This window comes from Camelina sativa, chromosome 9, assembly GCF_000633955.1.
Source record: "Camelina sativa cultivar DH55 chromosome 9, Cs, whole genome shotgun sequence".
NCBI classification, from domain to species: Eukaryota; Viridiplantae; Streptophyta; class Magnoliopsida; order Brassicales; family Brassicaceae; genus Camelina; species Camelina sativa.
Window position 1 is genome coordinate 267,031 of NC_025693.1, and position 15,190 is coordinate 282,220.

The 15,190-nt window shown below is 34.9% G+C and overlaps 3 protein-coding genes across 4 annotated transcripts; 2 read left to right on the forward strand and 1 right to left on the reverse strand.

Annotated features, from left to right (window-relative positions):
• On the forward strand, positions 1,345-5,401 carry LOC104710040 (transcription factor IIIB 60 kDa subunit-like). 2 transcript variants are annotated; one of them, XM_010426575.1, is made up of 18 exons: positions 1,345-1,446; positions 1,592-1,666; positions 1,738-1,819; positions 2,008-2,083; positions 2,337-2,425; positions 2,517-2,602; positions 2,739-2,795; positions 2,920-3,032; positions 3,185-3,273; positions 3,383-3,469; positions 3,581-3,661; positions 3,816-3,959; positions 4,069-4,228; positions 4,314-4,384; positions 4,513-4,593; positions 4,672-4,851; positions 4,950-5,006; positions 5,085-5,401. In XM_010426575.1, exons 2-18 carry the CDS (start codon positions 1,605-1,607, stop codon positions 5,295-5,297), a joined length of 1,728 nt encoding a protein of 575 aa, XP_010424877.1. In that variant the 5' UTR covers positions 1,345-1,446; positions 1,592-1,604; the 3' UTR covers positions 5,298-5,401. The 2 variants fall into 2 exon arrangements, with proteins under 2 accessions (XP_010424877.1, XP_010424878.1); XM_010426576.2 differs by having other exon boundaries at positions 1,361-1,446; positions 1,572-1,666.
• Positions 9,099-10,534, forward strand: LOC104710042 (uncharacterized protein At1g66480-like). The gene is made up of 3 exons (XM_010426578.2): positions 9,099-9,420; positions 9,543-9,947; positions 10,303-10,534. The coding sequence occupies exons 1-3, from the start codon at positions 9,247-9,249 to the stop codon at positions 10,357-10,359; spliced, it is 636 nt and encodes a 211-aa protein (XP_010424880.1). The 5' UTR covers positions 9,099-9,246; the 3' UTR covers positions 10,360-10,534.
• Positions 10,438-12,604, reverse strand: LOC104710041 (nicotinate-nucleotide pyrophosphorylase [carboxylating], chloroplastic). Its single transcript, XM_010426577.2, has 9 exons — positions 12,552-12,604; positions 12,314-12,459; positions 12,077-12,210; positions 11,839-11,985; positions 11,490-11,573; positions 11,228-11,380; positions 10,970-11,146; positions 10,806-10,873; positions 10,438-10,721 (listed from the first exon to the last, which is right to left on the reverse strand). The coding sequence occupies exons 1-9, from the start codon at positions 12,602-12,604 to the stop codon at positions 10,625-10,627; spliced, it is 1,059 nt and encodes a 352-aa protein (XP_010424879.1). The 3' UTR covers positions 10,438-10,624.

The following is a 15,190-nucleotide window of genomic DNA, read 5'->3' on the forward strand; positions in this document are numbered from 1 at the left end:
CTATGTTCAATATCATATTAATGATAATAAAATGTTACTCCTCTGTTGTTCAATGTATTTCAGACATCAAATCCATTCGGATTCCAGACGAAAATATTTTTAAGACGTACTGATGACATGATATTGTCATATTGACCTTAGACCATCTTTACTGGTAGAACAAGTTAATCGTTACTCAGAAAAAAGAAAAATTAATATTTTAATATATAACTTATAGGAAAATGACATCTGTTAAAAAAGGTTAAAAACGTTACTTTCCTAAGTAATTTGAGCACCGGTTTCTTTCTTTCTCTTTCTTATTTATAGTTTTTAATTAGTTTTTAATAAGAGAACTTTGGGAAAGTAACTACTAGTAATGATGCTCTAAGAAGATTCAAATGTTTAGTCATTATTAGGCAACTTTTCAGGAAATGCTACAGCGTGAGCTTACAAGTTACATACAGATGTTAAGGGCCCATGCTTCTGACGCAGTGATTACGTTACGTACTTGTTTAACTAACCCTCATGGTCTTTTTTTTTTTGGATAATAACCTTCATGGTCTTCCCACGTTCTTTGAACACTTCTTACTTTTTTTTGACCTCGAACACTTCTTACTTCTCGCTCCTTATCAGCATTTATAAACAACCACGTTTAATTCTATTTTGTATATAGAGATTTCATAATGTATATATAAGCATCTTATTATTGCATGTAAATATGTAATCATTAGTTCAGGTAATCTTTTGATTTGGTCAAAAATGTAGCCTAATTTTGTTTTCTTTAGATCAAGCTAATACATAATGCCGACTGACTTTTAATAGTGTACAGATAATTGCCAAGTTGATTCAGAACAAAAAAAAACTACTCAATTCATAATCGATGATGAAATAATGATTTTTGGAAACCCCCATGATGAAGATACGAGTATATGTGGAAATATATGTAACCCGATTATGAATATGGTCACAAGAGTAGAAGAGTTGTAACGCATCCGCATGATGTTGTCAAGTTGAAAATTGCTTACAGAATCCTGTTTTTTTCAACCTAGAATCCATTCCCCAAAAAGTTAGCACTTTTATCACTAGTTATTTTCAATTTAGATAGTATTATAAGGGACCCTCAATTAACAATTTTGGGCGTTTTATGGTGACATTTAAACCTTCATTCACTGAGTCAATAACTTAAGTCTTACAAAAATTTAACAAATTGGCATAAGAAGAAAAAAAAAGTTTGAAAAAGAATCGAACGGTTGGGATTATAAGGATCAAGCTAATTTTTATAAGACAGGCCTGCGAAATTATGGCCCATTTTTACATCCCGCGAAATTATGGCCCATTTTAACATCCTAGGCGAACTTTTGCGTTACACTTTACACTTTTACACATCGCAAAATCTCTCAGCTTTCTCTGCCTTCTTCCGCGCCTCCGCCGTCGTCGCCGTCGCCGTCACCGTCACAGCTAGCACGGGTATGTTGGTTATATATTCAGTGAGTTTATATTTTCAAACACGAATGAATATTCCCTTTACACTTGCTCGCGAGCTTTTCGTAGCAATGAAATCACTCTTGTTTCAAATATTAATTCCTTAATAGTACTGTATTTTGAGTTTTAGAGAAGGGGCAGCCATGGTGTGGTGTAACCATTGTGCCAAGAATGTTCCCGGAATTCGCCCCTTTGACGGTGGTTTGTAAGTATTTTGGATTTTTAAAACTTGCGGTTTCTATAGCTCCGAGTTATGATGAGCTTTTGCTTTTGTAGGGCATGTGATTTATGTGGGAGGATATTGGAAAACTTCAATTTCTCTACTGATGTTACATTCGTTAAGAATGCGGCTGGACAGGTCTATCTAATTACGCAAAGCTCACTCTTATTTAGACCTAGAATGAATTGAATCCACGTACGTGGTGGTGGTGTGATCAAATAGACTATATATTTATTATTATTTGCCAAATCTCTTCTAAGATATGAAGATGATGATGTTCTTCTCCCTAGCTAGTGGTTTGAAATTATTTATTTCTGTGTCTGCAGAGCCAAGCGTCTGGTAACATTGTGAGGAGTGTTCAGAGTGGGATTTCAGTCTCACGTGAAAGGAGATTGAGAATAGGTATAATAAGACTTTCTTCTCTTCACTGCTGGCCTGGCCTTAATAGTACTGCCACTGATACATGATCTAGCTAGTCTTCAACTTTCGTTTATGTTCGGTTTGATCTTTACCACTTGCACACATTCACTGCTGGCTCATCTTTTAGCCTCCTCACTCCTTATTCTCTACTTGTATTTCACATCCTGCCAAATTTGAGGCCATCCTTTGTTTTGCTCTGACAGAGACATGCTTTTACCTTTTGTTGTTTTGGCAGCTAAAGATGAGTTAAGGAATTTGAAAGATGCCTTGGGAATTGGTGATGAAAAAGATTATTTGATTGAGACGGCTGCCAAATTCTTTGAAGTATGATGTTTAGGTTTTTACATATCGTCTGAATATTATTTATTAGTCAATCTGTCAGGATTCTGTCTAACTTTGTATTTATCTTCTGAAGATGGCACTTCACCAAAACTTCACTAAAGGGCGCAGAACTGAACTTGTACAGTCTTCCTGTCTCTACTTGACTTGCAGGACTTGCAGGTTAGAATCTTAGTAAAATCCTACTTACAGATTTCTTTCCCTCGTTATATATCATGCTGATGAGTTATGATGTTACGGGTGATGCCTTATTTCGCTGTATATATGTTAACCAAAATACTTTCTCTTTACTTGGTAGGACAGAGAAAATTCCGTTACTTCTTATTGATTTTTCAAGCTACCTTCGAGTTAGCGTGTAAGATGAGTTGTTTTCTTTCCATACTACTTTTCTCTTTATTTGATAGCCTAATTAGCGTGCCTGTTAAGACTACTGCATGCAGAGTCTGAGTAATGCTGGTATATATTGGTTTCATGTCTAGTTACGAGTTAGGTTCTGTCTACTTGCAACTCTGCGAATTGCTGTACCTTGTGGAAAACAGGAACTATGAGGAGCTTGTTGATCCTTCAATCTACATTCCTCGATTCGTAAACAGTACGTATGTCGTCTTTTTGGCTCCCATTCTTTTTCTTTATCTATGCACAACATTCTATTTTTTTTTATATATATTTTAGTTGGTGTGTGTGAACATATCAGTCCAAATACAAACAGTTATATCAAATCCTTGTTTCATTATACACTTGCAGGCTTATTGAAAGGTGCAAACAATATTCCAAAAAATTTCTTGAAAACGGTTACAAGCATTATATCTAGTATGAAGAGAGATTGGATGCAGGTGCGATTTTTATTGTTACAAGGATAGTTTCCTACATGTTCTTTTGTCTTAGAGTTATTTATTATTATGGCTTGTGTTGATGCTGGCCAACTATTTATTGGCTTTGCAGACCGGCCGGAAACCAAGTGGAATATGTGGAGCAGCAATTTACATAGCTGCACTTTCTCATGGTATCACGTGCTCTAGGGCAGATATTGTAAGAATATGATCTTTTAAGCCTCTTTTTTAAAGAATATTGTATTGTTATAAAGATGAGAGAGCAAGGAGATGTTTCGATTTGATGTGTGTGTTTCTAAATATTTTTCAGGCAAAAACGGTGCATATGTGTGAAGCAACAATAACCAAAAGATTGAATGAGTTTGCTAATACCGAGGCTGCAAGTTTAACTGTGAGTTGCAGGATTATGTTACAAATCGTTTCTAATTGTAGAGTTATACGCTAATATATTAGATGTTGTCAATTTTTTTTTTTTGCCTCATATATATTATTACTTGTTGAGTTTATGCTGATCCTTTTTCAATTCTTTGTACATGCTTGTCTAGGTTGATGAGCTTGATAAAAGCGAAAACATATTGCGTAAACAAACTTATACCCGAACATCAAATTCTGACGAAGGAGTAGTGAACTGTAAACATAAGGATTTAAAACCTTTTGGTTATGGATTATGTAAGGACTGTCACGATGATGTAAGTCTCCGGACTTGTCTCTTTCCATTTTTATTTTAAGGTTATGCAACTGGCGACAAATTAATGGCTCCGATCGAGAGCTGACAATCAGAAATAATTTTTCCGGCAGTTCATTAAAATTTCTGGTGGAGTTGTTGGTGGGTCGGATCCTCCTGCTTTCCAGCGAGCAGAGAAAGAGAGAATGGAAAAAGCGGCTAGAGAAGAAAACGAGGGAGGAACTGGTAGCTATGAACAAGTAAATGTAAGCCAAAGGGAAAAACAATGTCAGGGTGAGTAGTGTACTTGCATGATGTCTAATAATCAGCAGCAGATTAGCTATTGTTTTGAGCTCTTTGTGTGCGTGCATTGTTCCAGAGAAAGGAGATGGAGAAATAGATGGGGCGTCGGATGAATCAGGCAACCTTTCTGACGCCGATGATTCTGAGGTGGGCAATGGTTTTGCTTTCTTGTCTTGTATTAGATGTTAATTAAGTCGACATGAAATGGAGCAGTCTTTTAGTACTTAGAGTTTTAACTTATTAACATTTGATTCGTTGGTCATAATACTTACCAGGTGGATGATATTCTTCTTGATGAGAAAGAAACGCAGCTGAAGACGATGGGCTGGAATCTAGAAAACAGAGACTATCTTAAGGTGGTTAATATATATAGGCTATAGTTATCTTCTCTTGGATTCAGACACTCTGAGAAGAATTTTATACTGTTTTGGTAGGAGCAAGCAGCGAAGGAAGCAGCCCGGAAGGCTTTAAACTCGGGCAACCTTGACGAAGCTTCTAAAGCAGCCGTGGCGAAATCTAGAAAGGAAAAGCGAGAAAAACGTGCTGAGGAAGCAAAGAACGCGCCTCCACCAGCTACAGTCGGGGAAGCAGTTCGACGAACACTTGAGAGGAAGGTAAAATATCTATTTGTATCTTTTGTCAAAAATATATATAGCTTTCGATAGAAACCGTTTGGAGTTTTCCTGTGTTTCTGATTTTGAGTCTTGCACAGAGACTCAGTGGGTTAATCAACTACAATGTCCTGGACGAGCTCTTTGATACTAATTGCGTAAGTTTATTCTTGTTTCCTTACTTCTCATCACTTCCAGGTCTATACATACAATTTTGTTCTTGTTTCTTCTTTCAGCCAGCTGAGAAGTCACAGAAGAAATCGAAAACCGAGACAGTGACAGAGAAGAACAAGGAAGAGCATGAGACTGTTGAAGATGAAGAAGATGAAGAAGATGAAGAACATGAAGAACATGACGCAGCACCATACGAGATGAACACAGATGAGAAATTCTATGAAGACCAAATGGAAGAAGAGGAAGAGGATGGTTATGATTTTGGATTGTATTAAGAGATGATATTTTATACTTGTATTGTATATTTTGATTCTTGAGTTTTGACACTCAATTTGGGTAGAGTGAAGATTAATCGAGGGTACTATGGTTTGGAAGAACACCCAGACGATCATGATGTCTCATTATTCTTGCAACAAGTTGAGAAAATTGATATAGAAATCGAGCTAGGCTTTAAGAACTCTTCTGAAGAGTTCATTCACAAAACCATAATATTATTATCACATAATATTAGTTCACTAGTTTTTCAGTTGAAACGAGAGAAAATAACAGCAAACACTCATCAGACACATTTATCGCCTGACTGACTACAGAAGTAGAGTGAGTCATCAGACACATTCTTTCTTACAGTTATGCGACTCGAAGCTGGCTTGTCAACTTCGTATACAATGACGCAAAGTGGCAACCATGATGTTGTTTGGTGACCATGCCAAGCAGTTTATACGAGCCGTGTGGAACAACATGTTGTTTAGCTTTACCTGCAAATTTGCAAGTACCGCACTACCAGATTAGTGTGCTATTATATAAGCATATGACATCCCTAATAACATTACCTGTTTGCTGTCGGGGCTCCAGCGTTGACTCATCCATCTCTCTCCCTCTCTATGATCAACAATTCTAATGTTGAGTTTTACCGGGTTTTTTGGTCCGGTTTAACATTTTCGGTTATGTATGTGAATTTTGTGGTCTTTAAATTTTAATTCCTGTGTGAGTGCATCATTAACTGATATATATTTCTTTTTCCCCACTAAAATTTGAACCGTTTTCTAGGTGTTTCAGCTTCTTTTTAAAAAAAAAAAAAATGTGAAGTTGTATTACCAAAATGGAACAAAATTAACTATAAAAGCTTAAGGGGGGCAAGGAGCTTCTACGGCTAAAAGAGAATTAAAATGCCAAATTGAAACTAAAACAGATCAAACTATGAAATGGGCAAACCATATATTGAGATAAGAGTCTTCCATAAACAATTCACACAAATTGATGTATAAGTCGGTTTTATTCTTTGTCATACAACTGGTTGAGTAGCAATCCATCTTTTTCAGGTCGTCCAATGGTTATTGAGTTTGTCGTCATGGTTTGTTCTTTTCATGTTGTATTTCATCATTATAAAATGTAATAATAAATTGTGGCCCTACCATTTGCTAACTAGTTCGCTTCTCCTCACCTGGTCTAAATGTATGCATGATCACGTTTAAAGCACGAGAGCTCTCTGATTTATACAAATGATCAAAATCGATCATTTTCAACGTACAAAGCTCAAAATGTGCATTTTCCGTTACAACAGCTGCTTTTAGGAGAGCAGCTAGCAGCTGCTAGGAAATGATATATATGATCATCATATGAGTTAGTTAGTTCTCTACTCTAGCTAGTCTTTTGTTTGTAACAATAAGGAAATCTCTATATCCGACTTATAGAGATTGCTTATCAAGGAAACACACTCCGATCCGGGTCAACACCATATTTGTTTGTTATTCTTATTTTTGATACTCTTAATTAGTTAATTACGTGGAAAAGATCCATCTTTGTTGCAAGAGTGATGTCGGTTCATGTGAAGCTCAGGTGCTTACGAAAGTCGAGCAGCGGAAGTAGTATGATTCATAGAAACCATTGTTGAATTTTTGTTCCTTACGTTACGTCCAAGATGGATGATCTATGCTTTTAACAACTATCATCAAAGATCGTCCGGACAAAAGGATATTATGATCTATGCTTTTAACAACTACGAATTACGAGATATATATTTATATATACCGGATGATGCACGTGTAAATAATGTGTTTTAATTGCTGTAGCTGTTTAATTTGAACCACGATGTACGTACGTATCCATATATCAGCAAATTATAAAATAATCTTTATACTATTAATTAAAGTACTAATACGTACATAGATTATGTTCAATATTGTATCGATAATAATAAATTGTTACTCCTCTGTTGTTGAATGTATTTCGAGACCTCAAATCCATTCCAGACGAAAAGTATATTTTTAAGACTTACTGATGACCGATATTGACCATAAAGAAAGATTCAAATGTTTTAAGTCATTATTAGTGGACGAGGTAAGGCAACTTCGCAGGAAATGCTACTGCGTGAGCTTACAAGTTACATATTTATCGATATTAAGGGCCCATATATATGCTTCTCACGCAGTGATTACGTTACGTACTTGTTTAACTAACCCTCATGGTCTTTTCATTTTTGTTTGGATAATAACCCTCATGGTCTTGCCACGTTCTTTGAACATTTCTTACTTCTAGATTCTCCTTGTCAGCATTTATAAACAACCACGTTTAATTGTATTTGTATATAGAGCGTTTATACTGCATATATAAACATGTTATTATTATTGTATGTGATCACAAGTTCAGGTTATCTTATGATTTCGTCAAAAATGTAGCCTAATTTTTGTTTTCTTTAAATCAAGCTACATAAATGCCGACTGACTTTCAATATGTAGTGTACAAATAATTGGCAAGTTGATATAGGAAAAAAAAAATCTACTGATACAACTCATAAATCATAATCGATGATGATATAATGATTTTTGGAAACCCCCATGATGAAGATAGGAGTATATGTGGAAATATTTGCAACCCGATTATGAATTCGTGATTATTTGTACACTATTCAATTCATAATCGATGATTAATGATATTTGGGAACCCTCTATATATATAGTTTATATGATAAAGCTAGGAGTATGTGGAAATATTGTGTCAGCTGTTATGTATTTAATGAGCTTTCCAAGTTGCAAAGGAGACCATCATTTTGGACTTTTCTTTTCTCATCTTTGTAGTATCAGTCGACACTTGCGGTTAGGTCCACAACCAAATAATATGCATGTTACCTTTTAACTCTCTCGTTAGTGGATCATAATTAATAATTAAGAATTTAGACACGACTACACCTGTGTGTAAAGTGTATTTACAAATGTACCTGACAAGTACACTTTCAGATTTCATCGACAAAAATGTGCATCTATAGTATATAGTAAATGAGAGAAATATGTAATTTTCTTTGGCATGCACCTTTTGTCTTCCGTAATCAACGTAAAGGCAAAAGATCAATGATTATCGCAAATTACCAACCCATTAAGCTTTGAACATGTATGCATAAGGCATGCGAATATCAATCAAATCAAAGCATTGATGTATATGGTCCACAAGAGTAGAAGAGTTGTAACGCATCCGCATGATGTTGTCAAGTTGAAAATTGCTTACAGAGTCCTGTTTTTTCCAACCTAGAATCCATTTCCCAAAAAGTTAGCACTTTTATCACTAATTATTTTCATTTTAAATAGTATCATAAGGGATCCTCAATTAACATATATATATATAGCCTGTCTTTCTATAACAATGTTGGGGTTTTATGGTGACATTTATACCTTCATCAACTGAGTCAAATACGGCGATTCTTACAAAAATGCAACAACTTCAACGTTGGCATAGGAAGAAAAAAAAAAAGTTTGAATAGGAAAACGGCGATTTTTTCTTCTGTTTTAAATAATAATAATTTCTCTTCAAATAAACATGGCACTACAAGCTATAATAGATTAATAATAGTTTGCAGGTGATTCACACAAGTACAATCTTTTGTTGAATAGTAGTATATACTATAATTTAACAAAATTCGAAATATTAATTGTTAAAAGCATATCCTAATCATTTAAATTAACTAAGGCTTGTAAAAAATCGTATCGTGCTAGTCAAAGGTAAATTGTCCATTAATTTTGACATTAAAAAAAATGGACCAGCTTTTCCACGTATCTATCTACTACAACTATATAAATCGACCACCCAATTTGCACATGTCTGCAAACCCCATCATTTAAAAACCCCCCAACCGAGTTGTTGTCTCACTGCCCTCATTTCAAGGTTCCGTATTAACCTTTATTATCCGTTTTTGTTTGGTTGTGGGGAGAGCAATTGATCTTAGGGGTGCATAAGATGGGTAACAGTTTAGGCGGCAAGAAAACGACCAAAATCATGAAAATAGACGGCGAGAGTTTTAAGCTGAAAACTCCGGTGACGGCTGAGGAGGTCTTGAAAGACTTTCCCGGCCACGTTGTGTTAGACTCCGAATCCGTCAAGCACTACGGTGCCCGAGCCAAACCACTTGAGGTATGATTTTTATATATCAAAACTACTATATATAGTATGATGTACTTTCTTGTGAACTTATACGAACCATGCATATGTTTTGATGGACAAAAACTGAGGCGTTTAATGTTTTTTGGGTTCAGGGGAAGCAGAGGTTGCAGGCGAAGCGGCTATATTTCGTGGTGGAGCCTGTTAAAGATTGTCCACCGAGAAGGGTAAGATCGGGAATCCACGTGAGTGCGAAGGAGAGGCTTGAGAGCCTCATGCTTGCCCGTAGATCCTCTTCAGATCTCTCCATACTCAAACCAGCAGAAGGATGGACGACGACGTCAGAAGAAGAAGGAGGTGCGGTTAGGGTGAAGGTGAGGGTTCCCAAGGCGGAGCTTGAAAGGCTCGTAAGGGAAGGAGCCACGGAGGCCGAAGCCACCCAAAAGATAGCTGCTCTCTTTATGGCCAAACAGAACCACCAGGAACCGCCTCACAATACAGAAGAGCCCACGGCCACTGTCTCCAACGCCGCCACCACGAGAGAAGTCAAATCCCGTTTGGTATGTTCCTTATATTTATTTCTCTCTTTTTTTTTAAATGGTTTTGGTAATAACAAGCAAAAATATTTTGTAGTTACATGGCGACTACTAACTTAGAGTGGCAAATAGCTAGTTTTGAATTTAGTTGTGTTAAAAATTAAGCACTTTTTTCGGAAAAGTTGGAGTAGATATAGAGAAATGCTTGTTGGGGTCAAATTTTGCATGCTTACTTTTTAACACTTTTATACTGTTGTTGTTGTTACTTTCCAGATAGGACAAAATTATTACACAAATTTAGATTCTTACTTTTTAAAAAAATAATATAAATTGCTGTATACAACAATGTTGACTGATTGATGATATTGGTATGTTTCAGAGACGAGTGAGTTTCATGGCGGAAAGAGAGGGAGGGAGCGAGATCACCGTCGCTTAGATAATATATATACGCTATTAGAAAGAGTGCTTCCCAACGTTTCTTGCAAATTCTATGTACATAAACAACGCTAAAACGTTTGAGAGAAAGCTTATTCAATATTCATCCATGCATGTCTCCACTATATATATGTATTCAGAGTTTATTTATTACATCAAGAAACAGTAAATTTTTATAAGTTTGTCTCACCTTATTGGTTACATTTTTTACTGTGTTTGCCGGTAATAAAAGAAAGTAAAAATACGTGGAACTCATATATGCTCTTTTATGCTCGTTTTGTCCTTCTTCCCACCTCAAGAGCCAACTCTGTATCGATCTTCAGAGATATGTCTAGTGCTTTCACCGAATGCGTCAGAGCTCCGCTGCATTCATATATTCTTTCAGTTTTTATCTGACCAAAGTTCCAAATGCGTAAATCAAACCGGTTTGAAGAAAAAAATTCTTACCTGCTAATGAATGTAACTCCACTCTGTCCGATCTTGTGTACTGTCTCAAGGGTAACATTCCCCGAAGCCTGCATCATGAAATCAGAGTAGAGTCTTCCATCAGAGTGTAGTTTCACTAAGAAATGTGTCATCTTTCTTTCTTTCTAACACACTAACAGACATACCTCTGTCTCGAATCTCCCGTTGATTAGCTCTACCGCATCCTTAAGCATTGTGACATCGATGTCTCCATTATCTAACGGCACAACCATGTTATCCAGCATTATTCTAGTCAACCGAGTCTTGGATCCACTAACATATCCTAGCACTTCCTTCACTTCCTCAAGCGTCCGCGTCTCCACCTTCAAGTAGAAAGAGATATAGATAGTGATTAAAACATGTTTCACTTGTAACTACTTGCAGCCACAAGAAAACTTATTTACCTCTACATCCATTTCGAGATTCTTTTGCTGTAGATATTCGTCAACGGATTTGATGGCATTTACTATACCTCCTGCAGCTGAGATATGGTTATCTTTTATCATCACCATGTCAAATAATCCCATCCTATGATTCCTCCCTCCACCAATCAGAACCTAAGCTTAAGTAAGAAAACTTGAGGTGTATCAAGAGATAATAATCTCAGAAATCCAAAGGTGTCTCAATGGTCGGGTTTGAAATCGGTAAAGCAACTGTGGAACGTACCGCCCATTTATCTACCAACCGCAAACCAGGAGCAGTTTTTCTTGTCTCCAGTATACGTGCAGGGCATGCAGCATCTGTCATTAACTGCACAAAACAAACTCATCAATCTAAAAACTCTCCATATAACTTACAAACAGACAATAAACAATTAGATGAAAACGATTCACTCATTACTAACACTGCACTATAGAACCAAAAAAGGAATGGATATAGATGTATTACCATAAACCAAATACTAAGCCAATAAAGCCTTCTCATTAAGATATAAGATCACCTAGGTTAATAATATGAATGCAACCACACAAATCGGTAGACAGTAATAAGTTTTGAGAATCTAAAAAGAGAAGACCTTGGTAAGGGTAGCAATTCCGCTCATCCTCTGCATAAAGTTGAGGACAACTCTTTCAGCAACAACAATCTTATGTGCATTCCCTGACACTTTCCCAAACTTCAATCCTTTATGAACATAATCTCCGTCCTTTCGCATCCATTCAACCTGAGAGATTCAACACTAATCACTTAGCCAAAGAGACACATACAAATTCCAGCAAAATGACAGATTTTGAAGGGGGTGAAAGATGGGAAACCTTCAAAGAGGGATCAACTTGTTCAAAAATCATATCAGCAAGAGCAATTCCAGCAACGATACCATCCTCCTTGGCCAAGAAATAAGCTTCCACTTCCATATCAAACGGTATCGTGGCCAAACACGTTACATCTCCTTCACTCAAAAATCATCAATTCCACAACAATGTAAATAAAAATGGAAACTTTTTACTTTAGAGACCGAAACAAGTGAAGAGAGACAGAGAGAGAGAGAGAACCTGTATGACCAGCATCTTCAGCTAGGGCTAAATTGACAACGGCTTTCAAATCGTAAGTAGGATGTGAAGGAGGCTTGATGGCCATGGAACCTTGTGAAACTCCTCCGGTCGTTTGAGTCGCAGAAGCAGACATTCTCACAAAGCTCCTGAGAACAATCAAGATTGGGTTTTAATGTTTTATCAGAGAAAATGAAGGCAAACCAAAAGATTGGGTTTTTGTTTTGTCGGATAAAAAAACCTTGGAATTGCGGCCAATTGAGGTGAGAAGACAGAGACAGAGACAGAGATCATTTTAGGCTACTTGACTGACTCAACTCTGTTTCTTGTTTTTGTCGGGAAAAAAAAAAGAATAGAAACTCTGTTTCTTGTTGATGTGGTGGTCTTCTGTCTCAAAAGAGAGATGATGTTTGGTTGTTGTTTGACTTGAACCAAGAAACTATCTATTGGGCTTTTATGTCTCCTAAGAAGGCCCATTTTATTTGCTTTCGAAATATGAGATCCAACTTCCAATTCATTTAATTTAGGGGGTGTTATTGGATCGTGGTTTTTAAAGGAGTTTGATTTATTTAAGAATCAGGTGTTATTCAATTGGGTATTTTTAAAAATCCATTAAAATCTAGTGTTATTCAATATCTACTGGATTTTGTGTGATTTTGGATTTCAACGTACTTTGCTTCTAAAATATGAACAAACACAATACCACACTTTTCTCAATCATTTCATTTTCTTCTCCTCTCTTCAGATGTATCTCTAGCCTTTGACATATTATTGTTTGATTTTTTTTCTCAATCCTTTTATATAATCATACTTATTCATCAGATATGTATTATTTTTGAGAATTTTTTTTTTGTTCTTTAACTTTTTTTTCTGGGTTCATGATCTATAACTTTTTTTTTTGGTTTATGATATAATCACCTTTTTTTTTCTGGGTTCAATCTCTCTTTCTTCCTCTTCAAACCCTTTGTATATAATCACACTTATTCATCAGATCTGTGTTTTTTTGTATTCTTTAATTTTTTTTTTCTGGGTTCATGACATCTGGGTTCTTTAATTACACCAAAAATCTGGATTGAAAACAAATACAGTTTAATTCAAGTTTTCTATGACATGTGTAAAAGTCTGGGTGTTATTAATTTAATATAATTTTGGTGTATAACACAGTTTATGGATATATATATATNTTCTGTGACATGTGTAAAAGTCTGGGTGTTATTAATTTAATATAATTTTGGTGTATAACACAGTTTATAGATATATATATATATTTTTTTCTAACAATAACTTTTTAAAAAATCCATAACAATCACCAAAAATACATTATCAATGACTTTCAAATCCACCTTATATGCATTATAAAGTCAACACAAATGCATTAGACTTTTAAATCCACTAATGTCCTGGATTAATTAAAATCTATTAAAATCCTCAATCCAATAACACCCCCTTAGTTTTAATCCCAACGTCACAAGACCGATCGAGTTTTTGCATTATACCATGAGGATCATGTGGAAAATTCATTATACCACGAGGAGGATTGTAGTACTGTAAAAGGAGAGACTTGAAACGCACAAAAAAAAATCTCTTGAAATTTTGGATAGAGAATGCATTTAACGCTTTAGCAGATGAACAAATATATGTTTAGACATATATTTTTATTATATTCATTATTCAACCAAATAATCAATGAAAACATGTTTATTTACGTAAACAAATTAAATTGTTGAGTTTCACTATAAAAAGGCTATTAAGAGTTAAAACTAGGTTCGGACCCGCACGTACGTGCGGGGTTAATTTCAAAAACTAAATTTGTAATCAAATTTTCAATATATAATGTATATATGGATTATTTTTGCAAACCTATTTTTAGTAGAATCGGACCTTCGGGTAACCCGTTCAGGTTAGGATATTATCCAATCAAGTTTGGTTAAACGGGTTTAGAAAATAGAACCTAGTAAGTATTTTTCAATATATTGGTTTGGTTTAGTTTGGGTACTATCGGCTTCGGGTCAGTGCGGGTTACAAATTTGAGAACTGATTAGTACACCGAGTACCCAAAAATAATGACTTGATATAGCATTTATATTATAACTTTTGTTTTTAAAAAAAAAAGACATAAGAGTATATGTAAAAAAATATAAATTAATTAAAACATGTTTGATACAAATATTTTGGAGTGGATGTAATTCATGTTTCGTCTTGTACCTGAATTCTAGTTGTATAGAGAATTCATTCCCAATAGTGAAGATTCTCGATATATGATATTTCCGATATTTGACAAAAAAAATTATTCCCGATTGGAAACGGGATGGAACAAATACAAAAATTACCAAAATACAATTTGGGACAAACACAAATATAGTTCATAGTATATTTCTATATCATATAATAAAACAATTTTACAAAATTAGTTGAATTTTTTCTTCTTATTATTTTATGTCTGGTTCATTTATATTGCATTACGTTTCTTTGTTTTTAAAATTTTAATATTGTAAAACACACTTTAATGCCTTTTAAAAAACATGTTACATATAAGATTGTAAGCGTCGATATAATTCAAAAATAAAATAATATTTTCGAGGAAAATAAATAGATAAATTAGCTCAAAATAAAATAATATGGTTAGATATAATAATTATTTATAATACGTTCTAAAGGTATATCATTATATATATAGGTGAGAGTTTATGTTGCTTTTAATTATAAATAGTAAGGATCACAAAGTTTCTTTTAATTGCTTTGTGGTTGTTTTCAATTTTGGGAATTCTTGATCACAAATATTTTGGAGTGGATGTAATTATTTGATCGGTTTATTAAAAGATAATTAATAAACTAATTTACAAACACAGTAACCACCATCAACATTATGCACACAAAAAA

Coding starts and splice junctions, on each gene's coding strand:
- LOC104710040 (XM_010426575.1), top strand. CDS start 1,605: ATGGTGTGGTGTAACCATTGTGCCAAGAATGTTCCCGGAATTCGCCCC. Junction 3,274..3,382: donor TGAAGAGAGATTGGATGCAG/GTGCGATTTTTA, acceptor TTGGCTTTGCAG/ACCGGCCGGAAACCAAGTGG. Junction 3,960..4,068: donor GTAAGGACTGTCACGATGAT/GTAAGTCTCCGG, acceptor TTTTTCCGGCAG/TTCATTAAAATTTCTGGTGG.
- LOC104710042 (XM_010426578.2), top strand. CDS start 9,247: ATGGGTAACAGTTTAGGCGGCAAGAAAACGACCAAAATCATGAAAATA. Junction 9,421..9,542: donor CCCGAGCCAAACCACTTGAG/GTATGATTTTTA, acceptor TTTTGGGTTCAG/GGGAAGCAGAGGTTGCAGGC. Junction 9,948..10,302: donor GAGAAGTCAAATCCCGTTTG/GTATGTTCCTTA, acceptor GGTATGTTTCAG/AGACGAGTGAGTTTCATGGC.
- LOC104710041 (XM_010426577.2), bottom strand. CDS start 12,604: ATGATCTCTGTCTCTGTCTCTGTCTTCTCACCTCAATTGGCCGCAATT. Junction 11,574..11,838: donor GAATTGCTACCCTTACCAAG/GTCTTCTCTTTT, acceptor TGTTTTGTGCAG/TTAATGACAGATGCTGCATG. Junction 10,722..10,805: donor GGAGTTACATTCATTAGCAG/GTAAGAATTTTT, acceptor ATATGAATGCAG/CGGAGCTCTGACGCATTCGG.